At 51.1% G+C, this 21072-nt stretch overlaps 1 protein-coding gene across 1 annotated transcript in view; it reads right to left on the reverse strand.

Annotated features, from left to right (window-relative positions):
- The window catches only part of LOC122540190 (dynein axonemal heavy chain 6-like), a 472579-nt gene that overhangs the window by 262118 nt on the left and 189389 nt on the right, over positions 1-21072 (reverse strand). Inside the window, exons 19-23 of the mRNA XM_043675544.1 lie at positions 18428-18673; positions 17981-18102; positions 17326-17497; positions 9898-10002; positions 7112-7230 (exon numbers count right to left, since the gene is read on the reverse strand). Coding sequence (XP_043531479.1) covers positions 7112-7230; positions 9898-10002; positions 17326-17497; positions 17981-18102; positions 18428-18673 — 764 coding nt within the window. The remainder of the gene's footprint in view (positions 1-7111; positions 7231-9897; positions 10003-17325; positions 17498-17980; positions 18103-18427; positions 18674-21072) is intronic.

Genomic DNA, 21072 nt, shown 5'->3' on the forward strand with positions numbered 1-21072 from the left:
TTTGGTCACCGCTGTATCCAATCACTGGGGGGAGGTTGGTCACCGTTGTATCCAATCACTGGGAGGAGGTTGGTCACCGTTGTATCCAATCGCTGAGAGGAGGTTGGTCACTGCTGTATCCAATCGCTGAGAGGAGGTTGGTCACCGCTGTATCCAACCGCTGGGAAGAGTTTGGTCACCGCTGTATCCAATCTCTGGGAGGAGGTTGGTCACCATTGTATCCAATCACTGGGAGGAGGTTCGTCACCGCTGTATCCAATCACTGGGAGGACGTTTAGTCACCGCTGTATCCAATCACTGGGGGGAGCTTTGGTCACCGTTGTATCCAATCACTGGGAGTAGCTTTGGTCACCACTGTGTCCAATCACTGGGAGGATGTTGGTCACCACTGTATCCAATCACTGGGAGGAGGTTGGTCACCGCTGTATCCAATCACTTTGAAGAGGTTGGTCACCGCTGTATCCAATCACTGGGGAGAGGTTGGTCACCGCTGTATCCAATCACTGGGAGGATGTTTGATCACCGTTGTATCCAATCACTGGGAGGAGGTTGGTCGCCGTTGTATCCAATCACTGGGAGGAGGTTGGTTATCGCTGTATCCAATCACTGGGAGGAGGTTTGGTCACCGCTGTATCCAATCACTGGGAGGAGGTTGGTCACCGTCGTATCCAATCACTGGGAGGAGGTTGGTCACCGGTGTATCCAATCACTGGGAGGAGGTTGGTCACTGCTGTATCCAATCACTGGGAGGAGGTTTGGTCACCGCTGTATCCAATCACTGGGGGGAGGTTGGTCACCGTTGTATCCAATCACTGGGAGGAGGTTGGTCACCGTTGTATCCAATCGCTGGGAGGAGTTTGGTCACCGCTGTATCCAATCTCTGGGAGGAGGTTGGTCACCAGTGTATCCAATCAGTGGGAGGAGGTTGGTCACCGCTGTATCCAATCACTGGGAGGAGGTTTAGTCACCGTTGTATCCAATCTCTGGGAGGTGGTTTGGTCACCACTGTATCCAATCACTGGGAGGAGTTTGGTCACCACTGTATCCAATCACAGGGAGGAGGTTGGTCACCGGTGTATCCAATCGCTAAGAGGAGGTGGGTCACCACTGTATCCAATCACTGGGAGGAGGTTCGTAACCACTGCATCCAATCACTGGGAGGAGGTTCGTAACCACTGTATCCAATCACTGGGAGGAGCTTTGGTCACCGCTGTATCCAATCACTGGGAGGAGGTTGGTCACCACTGTATCCATTCACTGGGAGGAGCTTTGGTCACCACTGTATCCAATCACTAGGAGGAGGTTGGTCACCGCTGTGTCCAATCACTGGTTCGAGGTTTGGTTACCGCTGTATCCAATCACTAGGAGGAGGTTGGTCACCGCTGTATCCAATCACTGGGAGGAGCTTTGGTCACCGCTGTATCCAATCACTGGACGGTGGTTTGGTCACCGCTGTATCCAATCACTGGGAGGAGGTTGGTCACCACTGTATCCAATCGCTGAGAGGAGGTTGGTCACCGCTGTATCCAATCGCTGGGAGGAGGTTGGTCACCACTGTGTCCAATCACTGGGAGGAGCTTTGGTCACCGCTGTGTCCAATCACTGGGGGAGTTTTGGTCACCGTTGCATCCAATCACTGGGAGGAGGTTGGTAACCACTGTATCCAATCACTGGGAGGAGCTTTGGTCACCGCTGTGTCCAATCACATGGGGGAGTTTTGGTCACCGTTCTTTCCAATCACTGGGAGGAGGTTGGTCACCGCTGTATCCAATCACTGGGAAGAGGTTGGTCACCACTGTATCCAATCACTGGGAGGAGCTTTGGTCACCGCTGTATCCAATCACTGGGAAGAGGTTGGTCACCGCTGTATCCAATCGCTGGGAGGAGGTTTGGTCACCGCTGTATCCAATCACTGGGAGGAGGTTTGGTCACCACTGTATACAATCACTGAGAGGTAGTTGGTCACCGCTGAATCCAATCACTGGGAGGAGGTTTGGTCACCGTTGTATCCAATCACTAGGAGGAGGTTTGGTCACCACTGTATCCAATCACTGGGAGGAGGTTTCGTAACCACTGTATCCAATCACTGAGAGGAGGTTTGGTCACCACTGTATCCAATCACCGGGAGGAGGTTTGGTCACCGCTGTATCCAATCCCTGAGAGGAGGTTGGTCACCGGTGTATCCAATCTCTGGGAGGAGGTTGGTCACCACTGTATCCAATCTCTGGGAGGAGTTTGGTCACCACTGTATCCAATCATTGGGAGGTGGTGGGTCACCACTGTATCCAATCACTGGGAGCAGTTTTGGTCACCGCTGTATCCAATCACTGGGAGGAGGTTAGTAACCACTGTATCCAATCACTGGGAGGAGTTTTGGTCACCGCTGTGTCCAATCACTGGGGGAGTTTTGGTCACCGTTGCATCCAATCACTGGGAGGAGCTTTGGTCACCGCTGTGTCCAATCAATGGGAAGAGGTTGGTCACCGCTGTATCCAATCACTGGGAGGAGGTTGGTCATCGTTGTATCCAATCACTGGGAGGAGGTTTGGTCACCGCTGTATCCAATCACTGGGAGGAGCTTTGGTCACCGCTGTGTCCAATCACTGGGGGAGTTTTGGTCACCGCTGTGTCCAATCACTGGGAGGAGGTTGGTAACCACTGTATCCAATCACTGGAAGGAGCTTTGGTCACCGCTGTATCCAATCACTGGGAGGAGGTTTGGTCACCACTGAATACAATCACTGAGAAGTAGTTGGTCACCACTGTATCCAATCATGGGGAGGAGGTTTGGTCACCGCTGTATCCAATCACTAGGAGGAGGTTTGGTCACCACTGTATCCAATCACTGGGAGGAGATTTGGTCACCACTGTATCCAATCACTGAGAGGAGGTTTGGTCACCGCTGTATCCAATCACCGGGAGGAGGTTTGGTCACCGCTGTATCCAATCGCTGAGAGGAGGTTGGTCACCGGTGTGTCCAATCTCTGGGAGGAGGTTGGTCACCACTGTATCTAATCTTTGGGAGGAGTTTGGTCACCACTGTATCCAATCACAGGGAGGAGGTGGGTCACCACTGTATCCAATCTCTGGGAGGAGGTAGGTCACCGTTGTATCCAATCACTGGGTGGAGCTTTGGTCACCGCTGTATCCAATCACTGGGCGGAGGTTTGGTCACCGCTGTATCCAATCGCTGGGAGGAGGTTGGTCACCGCTGTATCCAATCACTGGGAGGAGGTTGGTCACCACTGTATCCAGTCACTGGGAGGAGGTTGGTCACCGCTGTATCCAATCACTGAGATGAGGTTTGGTCACCGTTGTATCCAATCACTGGGAGGAGGTAGTTCACCGTTGTATCCAATCACTGGGAGGAGCTTTGGTCACCGCTGTATCCAATCTCTGGGAGGAGGTTGGTCACCACTGTATCCAATCACTGGGAGGAGGTTGGTCACCACTGTATCCAGTCACTGGGAGGAGGTTTGGTCACCACTGTATCCAATCACTGGGAGGAGGTAGTTCACCGTTGTATCCAATCACTGGGAGGAGCTTTGGTCACCGCTGTATCCAATCTCTGGGAGGAGGTTGGTCACCACTGTATCCAATCACGGGGAGGAGGTTGGTCACCACTGTATCCAATCACTGGGAGGAGGTTGGTCACCGCTGTATCCAATCGCTGAGAGGAGGTTGGTCACCGCTGTATCCAATCGCTAAGAGGAGGTTGGTCACCGGTGTATCCAATCACTGAGAGGAGGTTGGTCACCGCTGTATCCAATCACTGGGAGGAGGTTGGTCACCGCTGTATCCAATCGCTGAGAGGAGGTTGGTCACCGCTGTGTCCAATCGCTGAGAGGAGGTTGGTCACCTTTGTATCCAATCGCTGAGAGGAGGTTGGTCACCGTTGTATCCAATTACTGGGAGGAGATTGGTCACCGCTGTATCCTATCACTGGGAGGAGGTTTGGTCACCGCTGTATCCAATCACTGGGAGGTGGTAGGTCACCACTGTATCCAATCACTGGGAGGAGCTTTGGTCACCGCTGCATCCAATCACTGGAGGAGCTTTGGTCACCGCTGTATCCAATCACTGGGAGGAGGTAGGTCACCACTGTATCCAATCACTGGGAGGAGCTTTGGTCACCGCTGTATCCAATCACTGGGAGGAGGTAGGTCACCACTGTATCCAATCACTGGGAGGAGGTTGGTCACCGCTGTATCCATTCTCTGGGAGGAGGCTGGTCACCGTTGTATCCAATCTCTGGGTGGTGGCTGGTCACCGTTGTATCCAATCACTGGGAGGAGGTTGGTCACCGCTGTATCCAATCGCTGGGAGGATGTTTGGTCACCGCTGTATCCAATCACTGCGAGGAGCTTTGGTCACCACTGTATCCAATCACTGGGTGGAGCTTTGGTCACCACTGTATCCAATCACTGGGAGGAGGTTGGTCACCGTTGTATCCAATCACTGGGAGGAGGCTGGTCACCGTTGTATCCAATCTCTGGGAGGAGGCTGGTCACCGTTGTATCCAATCACTGGGAGGAGGTTGGTCACCGGTGTATCCAATCGCTGGGAGGAGGTTGGTCACCGTTGTATCCAATCACTAGGAGGAGATTGGTCACCACTGTATCCAATCACTGGGAGGAGATTGGTCACCGGTGTATCTAATCGCTGGGTGGAGGCTGGTCACTGCTGCTACTACCACTGGCACCCAATGCTGTGCCAATCCTGCTGATTAACCTGCCGCAAAAGCCTTAAATGAAATGATAAGAAAAAAAGGAGGAAAGAAAAACAACAGATGCTAAAAGGAGAAGAGGAAAGAAAGCAGATGTGAGCAGACATTCCCTGGGCTCAGAAGCCTGCAGACAGCCCTGCTACTCTGTGCCTCCACCTTGTTGGTGCAGTGAATAAGGTGATGAACAGTAGATTGTTTGAGAAAGACACTTGGAACCATGGCAGACCGGGTTCAATGAATCTCACTTAAATCATTTTCATTGCAGGCAGTAAATTTCTGGTGAATATCCTTTGTACAAAGTGCCCTTGTAATCTCACATCACAAAGGGAAAGAAACCAAATAAAAGGTGAAGTGAGTGTGACAGCCTTGACATCAAGGTCATATTCAACTGAGTGTGGCATCAAGGAGCCCTCACAAAACTGGGATCAATGGATATCAGGGGGCAATCTCTCCACTGGTTAGAATCACACCTGACACATAGGAAGATGGTGATAGTTGTTGGAGGTCAGTCATCTCAGCTTCAGGACATCTCTGCAGGAGTACCTCAGAGTAGTGCCCTAGGCTCAGCCATCTTCAGCTGCTTCATCAATGACCTTCCCTCCATCATAAGATCAGAAGTGAGGATGTTCACCGATGATTACACAATGTTCAGCACCATTCATAACTCCTCAGGTACTGAAGCAGACCATGTTCAAATGCAATAACATCTGGACAATATCCAAGCTTGGACTGACAAGTGGCAAGTAACATTCACACCAGACAAATGCCAGACCCTCTATTCCTGATGAAGGGCTTTCATCTGAAATGTGATTTTCCTGCTCCTCGGATGCTGCCTGACCTGCTGTGCTTTTCCAGCACCACTCTGATCTAGACTCTGGTTTCCAGCATCTGCAGTCCTTGTTTTTACCTAAATGCCAGACAATGACCATCATCAACAAGAGATAACCTAACCGCCATTCCTTGACATTCTATTGTGTTACCATCACTGAATCTCTCACTATCAACATCCTGGGGGTTACCATTGACCAGCAACTCAACTGGACTCACCACATAAACACAGCGGCTGCAAGAGCAGATCAGATGCGATGAATATTGCCATGAGTGACCCACCTCCTGACTCCCCAAAGCCTGTCCACCTCCTGACTCCCCAAAGTGGGCGTCACAGTGGCTCAGTGGTTAGCACCGCTGCCTCACAGTGTCAGGGACCTGGGTTCAATTCCAGCCTCGGGCGACTGTCTGTGTGGAGCTTGCCTGCATGGGTTTTCTCCGGGTGTTCCAGTTTCCTCCCACATTCCAAAAGGGTGTGCAGGTCAGGTGAATTGGCCATGCTAAATTGCCCATAGTGTTAGGTGCATTAGTCAGAGGGAAATGGGTCTGGCTGGGTGACTCTTCGGAGGGTTAAATACAATAGGAGCAGGAGTAGGCTATTTGTCCCTTCGAGCCAGCACCACCATTCATTATGATCATGGCTAATCATCCACAATCAGTATCCTGTTCCTGCCTTATCCCCATAACCCTTGATTCCACTATCTTTAAGAGTTCTATCCATCTCTTTCTTGAAAGTATCCAGAGACTTGACCTCCACAGCCTTCTGGGGCAAAGCATTCCATACACCTACCACTCTCTGGGTGAAGAAGTTTCTCCTCAACTCTGTTCTAAATGGCCTCCCCCTTATTTTTAAACTGTGTCCTCTGGTTCTGGACTCACCCATCAGCGGAAACATGCTTCCTGCCTCCAGAGTGTCCAATCCTTTAATAATCTCATACGTCTCAATCAGATCCTCTCTCATCCTTCTTGGTGTGGACTTGTTGGGTTGAAGGGGAATCTAATCTAATTTCCAGGAGTCTGATGGAATACTCCCCACTTGCCTGGATGAGTGCAGCCCCAACAACACTCAAAAATCCTGACACCATCTCGGACAAAACAGCCCATTTGATTGGCACAACATGCATAGCAATCACTTCTGCCTCCACCAATGCTCAGTAGCAGCAGTGTGTACTATCTACAAGCTATACTGCAGAAATTCAACAAAGTTCCTTTGTTAGCACCTTCAAAACACATGACCTTCCATCCAGAAGGACAAGGGCAACAGATCCATGGGAACACCACCCCCTGCAAGTTCCCCTCCAAGCCATTCATGACCCTGAATTGGAAATATATCGTGGTTCTTGCACCTTTGCTGTGTCAAAACCCCAGAATTCCCTCCCTAAGGACCTTATGGGTCTCTGTTGGTCCAGCAAACAGTTTTATGTATGTTCTCCATCTGTGCCTTCTATGTCGATATCTCTATGATTCTTGACCATGCATGCCTAAAATAGATGGTAATGGAGTGAAAATCAAGGAACTTATGCAAAGTGAAGAAACTGTATTAAATTAAGTTAGTACCTTGGCATGGGAAGATTCTCATTTTCTGCAGACTTGATCATTACCACAGTGGGAGGTCTGGTCGCTTGCTTCACAATCTCCAGAGATCTGATATTTTCAAAACATTTGGCCAAATGGGGCTGAGGAAACAATGAAGAAATCAATTTCACAATCAATATAGCTAAACTTGCTCATGAGGAGCTCCTGGAGGGAGTGACATTTCGCAAATTTCATTAAGAGAATGATAGAACAATACAGCACAGAGGAGGCCACTGGGATCTTGCGATGGCCACAACTCTGTGAAAAATATCTCTCATTCGTTCCCTCCCCAACTCCACCTTTTCCCCATTTCCCTGCAGATTATTCTCCTTCAAGTCTTTATCTAATTGTCTTTGGAAAGCCACCACTGAATCTGTTTTCACTACTCTTAAGTACAATGAGTTCCAGATTACACTGTGAAATGTTATTCTTGTGTAGCCTCTGTTCTTTTGTCAATGACCTTATATAAAGCTGGATTAAAAGTGAGATCAATATGTCCAAACGTGTAGATGATATCAGGACTCTACAAGCATCCAATTAATTGAAATCAGAAGCATTTGTAAAACAAATAAAATTTGTCTGAAAATTGAGGCATTACTTTTATACAGTATCAATTTTTACAGCAGGAGCCAGCACTGGGTGAATACTAACAGGGAATTCTGGATGAATCAGGACATACAGAACCTGCTAAAAACCAGACGTGAGGCCTTCAAATCAAGAGGCCCACTCAAATATAAGGAATCCAAGTATGACCTTCACAGAGCCATTAAGACAGCCAAGGACCAATACCGACCCAAACAAGAGACCCAGATAGACACCCGGCGACTATGGCAAGGACTGAATGACATCACAGATTCTAAAAAGAGACATTGCAAGATAGCAGATGATGACATATCCCTCCCAGATCGTTTCAACGCCTTCTATGCTCGCTTTGAGCAGAATTTTGGTGGAGTGCTAACACAAGTCATGACGAACCTATCCCAGGCTGTGCACTCAGAGCACGCGCAGATCAACTGGCAGAGGACTTCTCAGACATCTTCACCCTCTCCCTGCAGCAGGCCACTGTCCCTGTCTGTTTCAAGAGGGCCAACATCATCCCTGTGTCTAAGGAGGATCATGCAGCATGTCTCAATGACCGTGCCCCTAACTTCGCTGGTCATGAAGTGCTTTGAAAGGCTGGTCATGGCATTAATCAACTCCAGCTTCCCCACTACTCTTGACCGACTCCAATTTGCCTATCGGAGCAACAAATCCACATCAGATGCCATATCACTTTCCCTTCACTCCTCCCTAGAACATCTTGACACCGAGAACAACGATGTAAGAATCCTACTCATTGACGACAGTTCAGCCTTCAACACTATTATCCCCTTGAGATTGATTACTAAACTTAGTGATCTCGGACTAAACCCTACTCTCTGCAACTGGATCCTCAGTTTCCTGACCCACAGGCCACAATCAGTGAAGACTGGGGACAATATTTCATCCTCACTAACACTCAACTCTGATGACACCACCATAGTCAGTCAAATCTCAAATGACAATCACAAAGGCGAACCTCCCGTCTATAGAATCCATCTACCAGGTCCGCTGTCCAGGAAAGGCCCCAGCATTCTTAAAGATCCATATCACCTTGGCAATGTTTTTCTACAACCTCTACAGAAGCCTGAACATACATCAGCCATTTTCAAAACAGTTTCTACCCTACTGTTGTTAGAATACTGAATGGACTCACAAACTCTTAGCATTCACCTGTACCTGTGCTTTTGTTTACCTATTATTTACTATTTATGCTACTTAACTCTGTGATCTGCCTGTTTCACTCGCAAGACTAAGCTTTTCACTGTGCCTCGGTACACGTGACAATTAATTCAATTCAATTCAATTCAATTCATACTATCCCATTTAAGGAACAGCGTTCTCATGGTTTGTACCGTTGGCTGTTCCAAAATATTAGTTACATTCAATTCTGCCTAGACTGCTGCAATTTTTTCAATGCATCACTCAAAATGAACAGGAGTTCAAAGGTGAAAAATGTGTTGCTGGAAAAGCGCAGCAGGTCAGGCAGCATCCAAGGAGCAAGACAATTCTGAAGAAGGGCTTATGCCCGAAACGCCGATTCTCCTGCTCCTTGGATGCTGCCTGACCTGCTGCGCTTTTCCAGCAACACATTTTTCAGCTCTGATCTCCAGCATCTGCAGTCCTCACTTTCTCCTAGGAGTTCAAAGGTGACAGCCAATGAGAATAGAAGTGAGAGAGTACAAAGGAAAGAGAAACTGTGCTGCTAAAGGTAACTGAACCATATGGTTCTATGCAGTTGGGCTCAGGAAGGTCTTTGAGCAGGTGGGCAATAGGATATTTCCATATGTGGCTCAGTCAAGATAAAGGGGCACTGTTTTACTATTGTGGTTGCCTTTTTCGGACTGAGACAAGATTTTTTTTTCCCCTGAGTGTTGTACAACTTTGCAGCTTACAGCATCAGTAGGTGGTGGAGGTGTTGTCATTGAAGATGGAAGTTACCACAGAGGTGAATAGATTCTTGAGAGGCTAGGGAGGTTATCAGGGGTAGATGGGAATGTGGAATTCTAAACACAAAAGGATACAGCAGAGATCTAATGGTCTACTTTGCTCCTGTTTCCTACATTTATCATCAGAAACACCTCATGTAGTTTATCCGCAATCTTCTATTCATAAGGGAATACAAGCCTAGTCTGTTCCATCTGTCATTCATTACGGAAGCGTTTTAGCCAGAGGTGATGTCTCCTTACCCGTATAGCCTCAGGGTTTTTGCTTTGAGACAGGATATCCAGCAGTTCACTGTTGCTAAGGAAATAAAAACGTGGGAAAGCGAGCCTTTTGGCTTCCAAGTAATCCTGAAACAATAGCACATCGGATCAATTTAATTTAATTCATCTAAACATGCACATTCACAGCAGAGACTCTGACAGAAACATTGAATTAACAGCACAGGAGGAGGAATTTCAGAATTGGTCAGCTATTCAATTATTCCCACTCCCACTGCTCTTTCCTCACAGCCTTTCCGAGCGTTCATCAAACTCCTTTTTGAAAGGTCACATTGGAATCTGCTGCCATTCCTATTTCAGGCAGTACATTTCAGTCTGGAACAACTTGCCAGAAATCAATGGGTCAGATTTTCTGCGGAGTGACTGTTTCCTGCAGATTGCCATTTGCCCTGGTCTTTTTTAAAACAAAGCCAGAGAGCTCCACACTTCTGACAGGAGACTTCCATCATGGCTCATTCTGATAAGTGTAAGGTTGGACTGACAGATGGGACAAGGTGCCAAGTGGGTACAGGAAGATGTCAAATGGATAAAGTCAATGGATGTCAAAGGGGAGATGTCAAATGACCAAGTAGAAAGAGTCACAAGTGGGTATGATGCCAAGTGAGTAGCATGAAGAATTAGAATTAGAATTAGGTTTTATTGTCACATGTACTCAAATACAGGGATACATGAGTACAGTGATGGGCGTACATGACCATAATTTTCAGCAACATCTTAGGTACAAAGAGGCCAAGGTACAAAATACAGAAATAAATTACAAGAATTAAGAACTAAAGTTAAAAGTTCAGCATTACAGCCTTTCTAAATCAGGAAAAGAGAAAGACAAAAAAACAAAAGCAGACAGAGAGATGAGTCCATGCTGTCCCTCACCTCGAGGCCATGGGTCGGTGTTGTCCCTCATCTCGAAGCCGGGTGTCCGTGCTGTTCCTCACCTCGAAGCCAGGAGTCCGTGCTGTCCCTCACCTCGAGGCCAGGAGTCCGTGCTGTCCTTCACCTCGAAGCCGGGTGTCCGTGCTGTCCCTCACCTCGAGGCCAGGAGTCTGTTCTGTCCTTCACCTCGAGGCCGGGTGTCCGTGTTGTCCCACACCTCGAGGCCGGGAGTCCGTGCTGTCCCTCAGCTCGAGGCCAGGAGTCTGTGCTGTGCCTCACCTCGAGGCCAGGAGTGTGTGCTGTCCCTCACCTTGAGGCCGGGTGTCCGTGCTGTCCCTCACCTCGAGGCCAGGAGTCTGTGCTGTCCCTCACCTCGAGGCCGGGAGTAAATGCTGTCCCTTGCCTCGAAGCCGGGAGTCCGTGCTGTCCCTCACCTCGAAGCCAGGAGTCCGTGCTGTCCCTCACCTCGAGGTCGGGAGTCCCTGCTGTCCTTCACCTCGAGGCCAGGAGTCTGTGCTGTCCTTCATCTCGAGGCCGGGAGTCCGTGCTGTCCCTCACCTCGAGGACAGGAGTCTGTGCTTTCCCTCACCTCGAGGCCGGGAGTCCGTGCTGTCCCTTGCCTCGAAGCCGGGAGTCCGTGCTGTCCTTCACTTCGAAGCCGGGTGTCCGTGCTGTCCCTCACCTCGAGGCTGGGAGTCCGTGCTGTCCCTCACCTCGAGGCCAGGTGTCCATGCTGTCCCGCACCTCGAAGCCGGGTGTCCATGCTGTCCCTCACCTCGAAACCAGGAGTCCGTGCTGTCCCTCACCTCGAGGTCGGGAGTCCCTGCTGTCCCTCACCTCGAAGCCAGGAGTCTGTGATGTCCCACACCTCGAGGCCGGGAGTCCCTGCTGTCCCTCACCTCGAAGCCGGGTGTCCATGCTGTCCTTCACCTCGAAGCCAGGAGTCTGTGCTGTCCTTCATCTCGAGGCCGGGAGTCCGTGCTGTCCCTCACCTCGAAGCCGGGTGTCCGTGCTGTCCCTCACCTCGAAGCCAGGAGTCCGTGCTGTCCCTCACCTCGAGGTCGGAAGTCCCTGCTGTCCTTCACCTCGAAGCCGGGTGTCCATGCTGTCCTTCACCTCAAGGCCAGGAGTCTGTGCTGTCCTTCACCTCGAGGCCGGGAGTCCGTGCTGTCCCACACCTCGAGGCCGGGAGTCCGTGCTGTCCCTCACCTCGAGGCCAGGTGTCTGTGCTGTCCCTCACCTCGAGGACAGGAGTCTGTGCTGTCCTTCACCTCGAGGCCGGGAGTCCGTGCTGTCCCTTGCCTCGAAGCCGGGAGTCCGTGCTGTCCTTCACTTCGAAGCCGGGTGACTGTGCTGTCCCTCACCTTGAGGCTGGGAGTCTGTGCTGTCCCACACCTCGAGGCCAGGAGTCCGTGCTGTCCCGCACCTCGAAGCCGGGTGTCCATGCTGTCCCTCACCTCGAAACCAGGAGTCCGTGCTGTCCCTCACCTCGAGGTCGGGAGTCCCTGCTGTCCTTCACCTCGAAGCCGGGTGTCCGTGCTTTCCCTCACCTCAAGGCTGGGAGTCCGTGCTGTCCCTCACCTCGAGGTCGGGAGTCCCTGCTGTCCTTCACCTCGAAGCCGGGTGTCCGTGCTTTCCCTCACCTCAAGGCTGGGAGTCCGTGCTGTCCCTCACCTCGAGGTCGGGAGTCCCTGCTGTCCTTCACCTCGAAGCCGGGTGTCCGTGCTTTCCCTCACCTCAAGGCTGGGAGTCCGTGCTGTCCCTCACCTCGAGGCCAGGAGTCTATGCTGTCCTTCACCTCGAGGCCGGGAGTCCGTGCTGTCCCTCACCTCGAGGCCAGGAGTCTATGCTGTCCTTCACCTCGAGGCCGGGAGTCCGTGCTGTCCCTCACCTCGAGGCCAGGAGTCTGTGCTGTCCTTCAGCTCGAGGCCGGGAGTCCGTGCTGTCCCTCACCTCGAGGCCAGGAGTCTGTGCTGTCCTTCAGCTCGAGGCCGGGAGTCCGTGCTGTCCCTCACCTCGAGGCCAGGAGTCTGTGCTGTCCTTCAGCTCGAGGCCAGGAGTCTGTGCTGTCCCTCACCTCGAGGCCAGGAGTCTGTGCTGTCCTTCACCTCGAGGCCGGGAGTCCGTGCTGTCCCTCACCTCGAGGCCAGGAGTCTGTGCTGTCCCTCACCTCGAAGCCAGGAGTCTGTGCTGTCACTCACCTCGAGACCGGGAGTCCGTGCTGTCCCTTGCCTCGAAGCCGGGTGTCCCTGCTGTCCTTCACCTCGAAGCCGGGTGTCCGTGCTGTCCCTCACCTCAAGGCTGGGAGTCCGTGCTGTCCCTCACCTCGAGGCCAGGTGTCCGTGCTGTCCCGCACCTCGAAGCCAGGTGTCCATGCTGTCCCTCACCTCGAAGCCAGGAGTCCGTGCTGTCCCTCACCTCGAGGTCGGGAGTCCCTGCTGTCCCTCACCTCGAAGCCAGGAGTCCGTGCTGCCCCTCACCTCGAGGTCGGGAGTCCCTGCTGTCCTTCACCTCGAAGCCGGGTGTCCATGCTGTCCTTCACTTCGAGGCCAGGAGTCTGTGCTGTCCTTCACTTCGAGGCCAGGAGTCTGTGCTGTCCTTCACCTCGAGGCCGGGAGTCCGTGCTGTCCCTCACCTCGAAGCTGGGTGTCTGTGCTGTCCCTCACCTCGAGGCCAGGAGTCCGTGCTGTCCCTCACCTCGAGGTCGGGAGTCCCTGCTGTCCCTCACCTCGAGGCCAGGAGTCCGTGCTGTCCCTCACCTCGAGGCCAGGAGTCTGTGCTGTCCTTCACCTCGAGGCCGGGAGTCCGTGCTGTCCCTCACCTCGAAGCCGGGTGACCGTGCTGTCCCTCATCTCGAGGCTGGGAGTCCATGCTGTCCCTCACCTCGAGGCCAGGAGTCTGTGCTGTCCCTCACCTCAAAGCCGGGTGTCTGTGCTGTCCCTCACCTCGAGGCCGCGAGTCCGTGCTGTCCCTCACCTCGAAGCCAGGAGTCCGTGCTGTCCCTCACCTCGAGGTCGGGAGTCCCTGCTGTCCTTCACCTCGAAGCCGGGTGTCCATGCTGTCCTTCACCTTGAAGCCGGGTGTCCGTGCTGTCCCTCACCTCGAGGCCAGGAGTCCGTGTTGTCCCTCACCTCAAATCTGGCAGTCTGTGTTGTCCCTCACCTCGAGGCCGGGAGTCCGTGCTGTCCCTCACCTCGAGGCCGGGAGACCGTGCTGTCCCTCACCTCGAAGCCGGGAGTCCGTGCTGTCCCTCACCTCGAGGCCAGGAATCCGTGCTGTCCCTCACCTTGAAGTCAAATGTCCGTGCTGTCTCTCACCTCGAGGCCGGGAGTCCCTGCTATCCTTCACCTCGAAGCCGGGTGTCCATGCTGTCCTTCACCTCGAGGCCAGGAGTCTGTGCTGTCCTTCACCTCGAGGCCGGGTGTCCATGCTGTCCCTCACCTCGAGGCCAGGAGTCTGTGCTGTCCTTCACCTTGAGGCCGGGAGTCCGTGTAGTCCCTCACCTTGAGGTCGGGAGTCCGTGTTGTCCCTCACCTCAAAACTGGCAGTCCGTGTTGTCCCTCACCTCAAAACTGGCAGTCTGTGTTGTCCCTCACCTCGAGGCCGGGAGTCCGTGCTGTCCCTCACCTCGAGGCCGGGAGTCCGTGCTGTCCCTCACCTCGAAGCTGGGAGTCCGTGCTGTCCCTCACCTCGAGGCCAGGAATCCGTGCTGTCCCTTGCCTCGAAGCCGGATGTCCGTGCTGTCCATCACCTCGAGGCCAGGAGTCCATGCTGTCCCTCACCTCGAAGCCGGGTGTCCGTGCTGTCCCTCACTTCGTGGCCGTGAGTCCATGCTGGGTCTCACGTTGAGGCCGGGAGTCCGTGCTCTCCCTCGCCTTGAGGTCGGGAGTCCGTGTTGTCCCTCACCTCGAGGTCGGGAGTCCGTGTTGTCCCTCACCTCGAGGCCGTGAGTCCGTGCTGTCCCTCACCTCGAGGCCGTGAGTCCATGCTGGGTCTCACGTTGAGGCCGGGAGTCCGTGCTCTCCCTCGCCTCGAGGTCGGGTGTCCGTGCTGTCCCTCACCTCGAGGCCGGGAGTCTATGTTGTCCCTCACCTCGAGGCCGGGAGTCCATGCTGCGTCTCACCTCGAGGCTGGGACTCCATGCTGTCTCTCACCTAGAGGCTGGGAGTCCGGGTTGTCCCTCACCTCGAGGTCGGGAGTCCGGGTTGTCCCTCACCTCGAGGTCAGGTGTCCGTATTGTCCCTCACCTCGAGGCCAGGGTTCTGTGCTGTCTCTCATCTCCAGGCCGGGAGTCCATGCTGTCCCTCACCTCGAGGCTGGGAGTCCGTGCTGTCCCTCACTCCAGGCCGGGAGTCCATGCTGTCCCTCACCTCGAGACTGGGAGTCCGTGCTGTCCCTCACGTCGAGGCCGCGAGTCTGTGCTGTCCCTCACCTCGAGGCCAGGAGTCTGTGCTCCGTCTCACCTCGAGTCCAGGAGTCCATGCTGTCCCTCACTTCGAGGTCAGGTGTCCGTGCTGTCCCTCACCTCGAGGCCAGGGTTCTGTGCTGTCTCTCATCTCCAGGCCGGGAGTCCGTGCTGTCCCTCACCTCAAGGCTGGGAGTCCATGCTGTCCCTCACCTCCAGGCCGGGAGTCCATGCTGTCCCTCACCTTGAGGCCGGGAGTCCGTGCTGTCCCTCACCTTGAGGTCGGGAGTCCGGGTTGTCCCTCACCTCGAGGTCGGGACTCCGTACTGTCCCTCACCGTGAGGTCGGGAGTCCATGCTGTCCCTCACCTCGAGGCCGAGAGTCCGTACTGTCCCTCACCTCGAGGCCGGGAGTCCATGCTGTCCCTCGCCTCGAGGTCGGGAGTCCGTGCTGTCCCTCACCTCGAGGCCGGGAGTCCGTGCTCCATCTCACCTCGAGTCCAGGAGTCCGTGCTGTCCCTCACTTCGAGGTCGGGTGTCCGTGCTGTCCCTCACCTCGAGGCCGAGAGTCCGTACTGTCCCTCACCTCGAGGCCGGGAGTCCATGCTGTCCCTCGCCTCGAGGTCAGGAGTCCGTGCTGTCCCTCACCTCGAGGCCGGGAGTCCGTGCTCCATCTCACCTTGAGTCCAGGAGTCCGTGCTGTCCCTCACTTCGAGGTCGGGAGTCCGTGTTGTCTCTCACTTCGAGGCTGTGAGTCCATGCTGGGTCTCACGTTGAGGACGGGAGTCCATGCTCTCCCTCACCTCGAGGCCGGGAGACCGTGCTCAGTCTCACCTTGAGACTGGAAATTGGCACCATTTTGGTAGAGGGTCCACTTCCAGGTAAAAAGCTAGTCAGGATGCAAGATTTGCTATCTTGCATCCTGACACCTGGGTAAGGATCCAGGATAGATCTGGGTGGGTGGGATGTCTCAGGTCTGTCAGGGATTGGGGAGTGTGGGTATCATGGTAAAGGAGCACTGGGGTGTTACATGCAGTGTTGGTTAGGAGCTGCCAGGTCCAGAGCAGGGATGTTGTGGGTAGACTGGGGAGTCCGTTCAGGGTCTGGGGATGTACCTGGTCTGGAGGAGTTGTACTTGGCGGTGTGTGCTAAGTATGGGTTTTTAGATTACTTTAGATTACTTTACAGTGTGGAAACAGGCCCTTCGGCCCAACAAGTCCACACCGACCCGCCGAAGCGTAACCCACCCATACCCCTAACCTAAGACTACGGGCAATTTAGCATAGCCAATTCACCTGACCTGCACATCTTTGGACTGTGGGAGGAAACCGGAGCACCCAGAGGAAACCCTTTTGTTGAACAGTTACCCAGGAATTAAACTATGTGTTTGATGGTCTAACTTTTCCTGGATAATTATTATCGTAATTTCATCTTACTTTAAATCTCTAATTTAAATGAAGGTTTTGCAGGGTGTAAGGCATAGACAAATTGCCCAGCAGGGCCTTAAATTCCTGGCAGTTCCTTTAGAATCTGGTACAATTGGGATTCTGCACATGGCCATCAGAAACCAACTGAGTTTAACTCATGCACACTTTTTCATGTTTCTCCACCTCGCACCGTCAAAAGGAGGTTATCTGCTCATTTATGTCTTGGCTGTCTCTGGGAGCCTGAGGTTGCTGGTCAAGTAGAAACTGAGAGAACTTAAGCTCCAGAGACAACTTTAAATCCCATCATATAGCAGCTACAGAAATGAAATTCCACTAATGAATAAAACTGGATAAAAGTCAAGTTTCATTAATAGCGATTGTGATCCGACCAGGCTGTTGTAAAACCCACATGCCTTATTAACGGAAGAAATCTGTTATTCTCCTGACACTGGCCTGCATGTAACTCCAATGTGAACTTTAAATAGCTTTGTAAACCACTAAGCTGGAGGAGGCTCATCAACACCTTCTCTATGGAGAATTAGGGGTGGGAAACAAATCATAGTCACAAACATTGATAAAAATAAAGCTTGTTTGCAGTGTGCATATTGGCAGCTGGTATTTCATATCTTACAGAAGTGACTACACTTGAAAAGAGGGCACTGAATCAAGTCCTTTACTTCGGGTGTATTACCTCAAGACATTTCAGTATCTTTTCCAAGTTGGCATTGGTGGTCTGTAAAAGCTCAAGGACCCCTGATGTGGTGGTTGTCTTCAGAATATTCGAGTTATTCTGAATTCTAATGATCATCTCATTCCATGCAGCATCAATGTGGCCAAACAGTTTGGTTTCTGTAGCCAGTTGCCTGTAATAACACAGCATCATGTATGTTAAGTGCACATGTGCATTTGTGTCAGCAAAGTCTTCAGTACCACTGTTAGCTTTTCGTTCATCAAACTCTACGTGGACAAAAACAAATGGGATGCAATCACTATCTTACTTAGATTGTGAACTTTATTCCCAAAGCAAAACAGTGAGTGATCGGAAGCCAGACATACTCAGATCTAATCACCCAATATAAATGAAATTGGGAATGATATTTGCATTTTCTCTGTTAAGTTCGTTAATGACAACTTTGCCTTTCCCTGGCAACTTGTCACAGTTGCTAGCAAAGACATGACTGACTTGTATGCGAAGCATTCAAGATTGCATTAATGTATAGTCTGAGGGACCAGAAACACGTTGACACAAAATGAATGCCTGAACAATTTCAAAAACAGAAGTGGAAGATGACAATGAACTTTCAAGAAATGAACAGTCTGGCAGAGACGACAGGATTGATTCTTACCTTTGAATATCAGGAGCTTGGAAAATGGGAGTCAGGTACAGCCAGTTCCGCTGACAGGTCATCAGTTCTTCCAGTGTATGTGCCATAATATTAAGTTTTCGGTCCCATTCATTCACCTCTTTCTGCACAAAGGATATTTTTTTTTAATTCAGGCTTGTCTACACTTACTACCAAAATATCTTACTGACACAGGTCTACAAAGAATAAATGTGTGACATTCCACACTCAGGATGAGAACAGGCCATCAAATCAATCTCACTGGTGTCATGACCATTTCTTCATACTCTTTGCTCTCCCAGCTCACAGGAGAGCCAAATGGAAACACCATCCTGACGTCTGTTTCCAGCATCGAACCACACTGAGGGATTGGTGGCTTGTTCCCAGGGAATGTGTCATGGCTTTTTCATTGACATGCATTACTAGACACTTTCATTCAAAGCACTGTACCTTGATTGGTTCCACATAACGTGAACCCTTAATGGTGGAAATGGTGATTAAACTGTCCTCCAGCTGAGCGACAATCTCCTCCGTTGACCCAATGATTAATACAGTGTAAGTGTCCACCTGATGAGTCACCAGCTTGAAGCTGGTGTGTTTCCATAGGCTGCTGACCTTCTCCAGCATGCCTTTGAGAGTGGCTTCATTACTAGCTAGAGCAGAGATGTTAACAATTGCTTCCTTTCGCTGGAATATCTAGAAAAAGGTTTGAAAGTAAGAAAAGGTTTGCAAACTCATTCAGATACTCACATCCTAAACTCACTACTTTTCAAAAATGCTCAAAATCTGGCAGTCAAAATATGATCGGTGTTGGGAATTGCAAACTGAAAATATTTCACGGGGACTTGGAAAGTGAACCTATTTGTAATATGATAATATTACACAGGGAGCTGTAGACAGAAGGTAATTTGGCAGGCTAATATAATGTCGGCCCTTATTTCAAGAGGGTTGGAGTATAAGACCAGGTAAGGCTAACTGCAACTGTACAAGATGCTGGGGAGATCAAAGCTGGAGTACCATGAGCAACTTTGGTCTCTTAATTTAAGAAAAAAATTATTTCATTAGAAGCAGTTCAGAGAAGGTTCACTAGGATAAAAACCAAAAGAACGACAGATGCCATAAATCAGAAACAAAAACAGAAATTGCTGGAAAAGCTCAGCAGGTCTGGCAGCATCTGTGGAGAGAAATCAGAGTTAACGTTTTGGGTCAAGTGACAGTTCTGACGAAGGGAGATGTAGACTGAACGTACTACACAGGGAGCTGTAGACTGAACACTTTATACAGGGACATGCCAAATGAATATATCATACAGGGAGTTATAGACAATAAATTACAGAGGGAGTTGCAGAAACGACATACCCGACATGGTGTTGTTGAATAAATACACGAGGAGTTGTATGATCTGAACCTGGTACTTGCACAGGAATCTATCCAACTCAGTCTTGCACATACTCAGGAAGTGAACATCCACAGCCTTCTGCAGCAGAGAATTCCTAAGATTTACTATTCTCTGAATGAATACATTCCTCCTCATCTCAGTCCAAGATTGAGACAGCTGTCTCACAGAGTAGTCAAGTAATAGTCTGACATAGTCATACCTTACAGACAATGTCCCAGGCACAACCACCACCTTCCCTGGATATGTCCTGTCCCACTGGCAACAGACCCAGCACAGGCAGCAGCACAGTGGGATACTGTCAGGAGAGAGTTGCTCTGGGAGTCCTCAACATTGACCCAAGACCCCATGAAGTCTGAGGGCTTCAGGTTAAACATGGCCAAGGAAACCTCCTGCTGATTCCTATGTACTGTTCTGCCTTAGCTCCATGTTGACAAACACATAGAGGAAGCACTGAGAATGGCAAGGGCACAGAATGTCCTCTGGATGGGGGATTTCTGGCTCAGCAGCAGCATTACTGATTGAGCTGGCCAGGTCCTCGGTCTGCAGCAGGTGGTGAGGGAACCAACAAGAGAGAATCTGCCAGCTGCAGATGCATCTGTCCATGACAGTATTGGTAAGCGTGACCACCGCACAGTCATTGTGGAGACAAAGTCCCACCTTCACATTGAGAATACCCCCCGCATCGTGTTATGTAGCATTATCACCATGCTAAATGGAACAGACTTCAAACAGATCTAGCAACTCAAGACTGCGCATCCATGACGCACTGTGGGCCATCAAAAGCAGCAGAACTGTACTCCAGCACAATCTTTAACCGCATGGCCCGGCAATACGCCCCCCTCAACCATTACCATCAAGCTAGAGGATCAACCTTGGCTTAATGGAGAGTGCAGAAGGGCATGCTGGGAGCGGCACCAGGCAGACCTGAAAAAGTGGTGTCAACCTGGTGAAGTCACTCACCATCCTGACTTGGAAATATATTGCCGTTCCTTCAGTGTTGCTGGGTCAAAATCCCAGAATTCCCTCCCCATGGTTATTGTGCGTCAACCCACAGCCGATGTACTCCAGTGGTTCAGGAAAGCAGTTCATCACCACCTTCTCACGGGCAACCAGTGACAGGCAATAAATGCTGGCCATCCAGTAAAGCCCACATCCCACAAATGAATTTTAAAAAACCCTTAAACATTTAGAAAAAAATTTAAGGATAAAATTTCTAGACTGTTTGGATGGAGTTTATTATTATAGCCATTCAATGTGAAAATTATCCACATGGCAGGATGGAAGAATGTAGTTGCTGGCACATTGTCATGACTTTGATGAAGGAAAATGGAGGTGTTCACTAGTGGAAGAAATGGACTGAGGTGGACTCTAGCATTGAATGTTTGCATGCTTAGGTTTAGTAGGAGAAAGTGAGGACTGCAGATGCTGGAGATCAGAGCTTAAAAATGTGTTGCTGGAAAAGCACAGTAGGTCAGACAGCATCAAAGGAGCAGGAGAATCGACGTTTTGGGCATAAGCCCTTCTTTAGGAATGAGGAGCTAAGATAAGGGACTTAGGGGAGGGGGGTTGAGAATGCGATAGGTGGAAGGAGGTTAAGGTGAGGATGATAGGCCGGAGAGGGGGGCGGAGAGGTCGGGAAGAAGATTGCAGGTCAAGAAGGCGGTGCTGAGTCTGAGGGTTGGGACTGAGAAAAGGT

The sequence above is a fragment of the Chiloscyllium plagiosum genome, chromosome 3 (assembly GCF_004010195.1).
Source record: "Chiloscyllium plagiosum isolate BGI_BamShark_2017 chromosome 3, ASM401019v2, whole genome shotgun sequence".
Lineage (NCBI taxonomy): Eukaryota > Metazoa > Chordata > Chondrichthyes > Orectolobiformes > Hemiscylliidae > Chiloscyllium > Chiloscyllium plagiosum.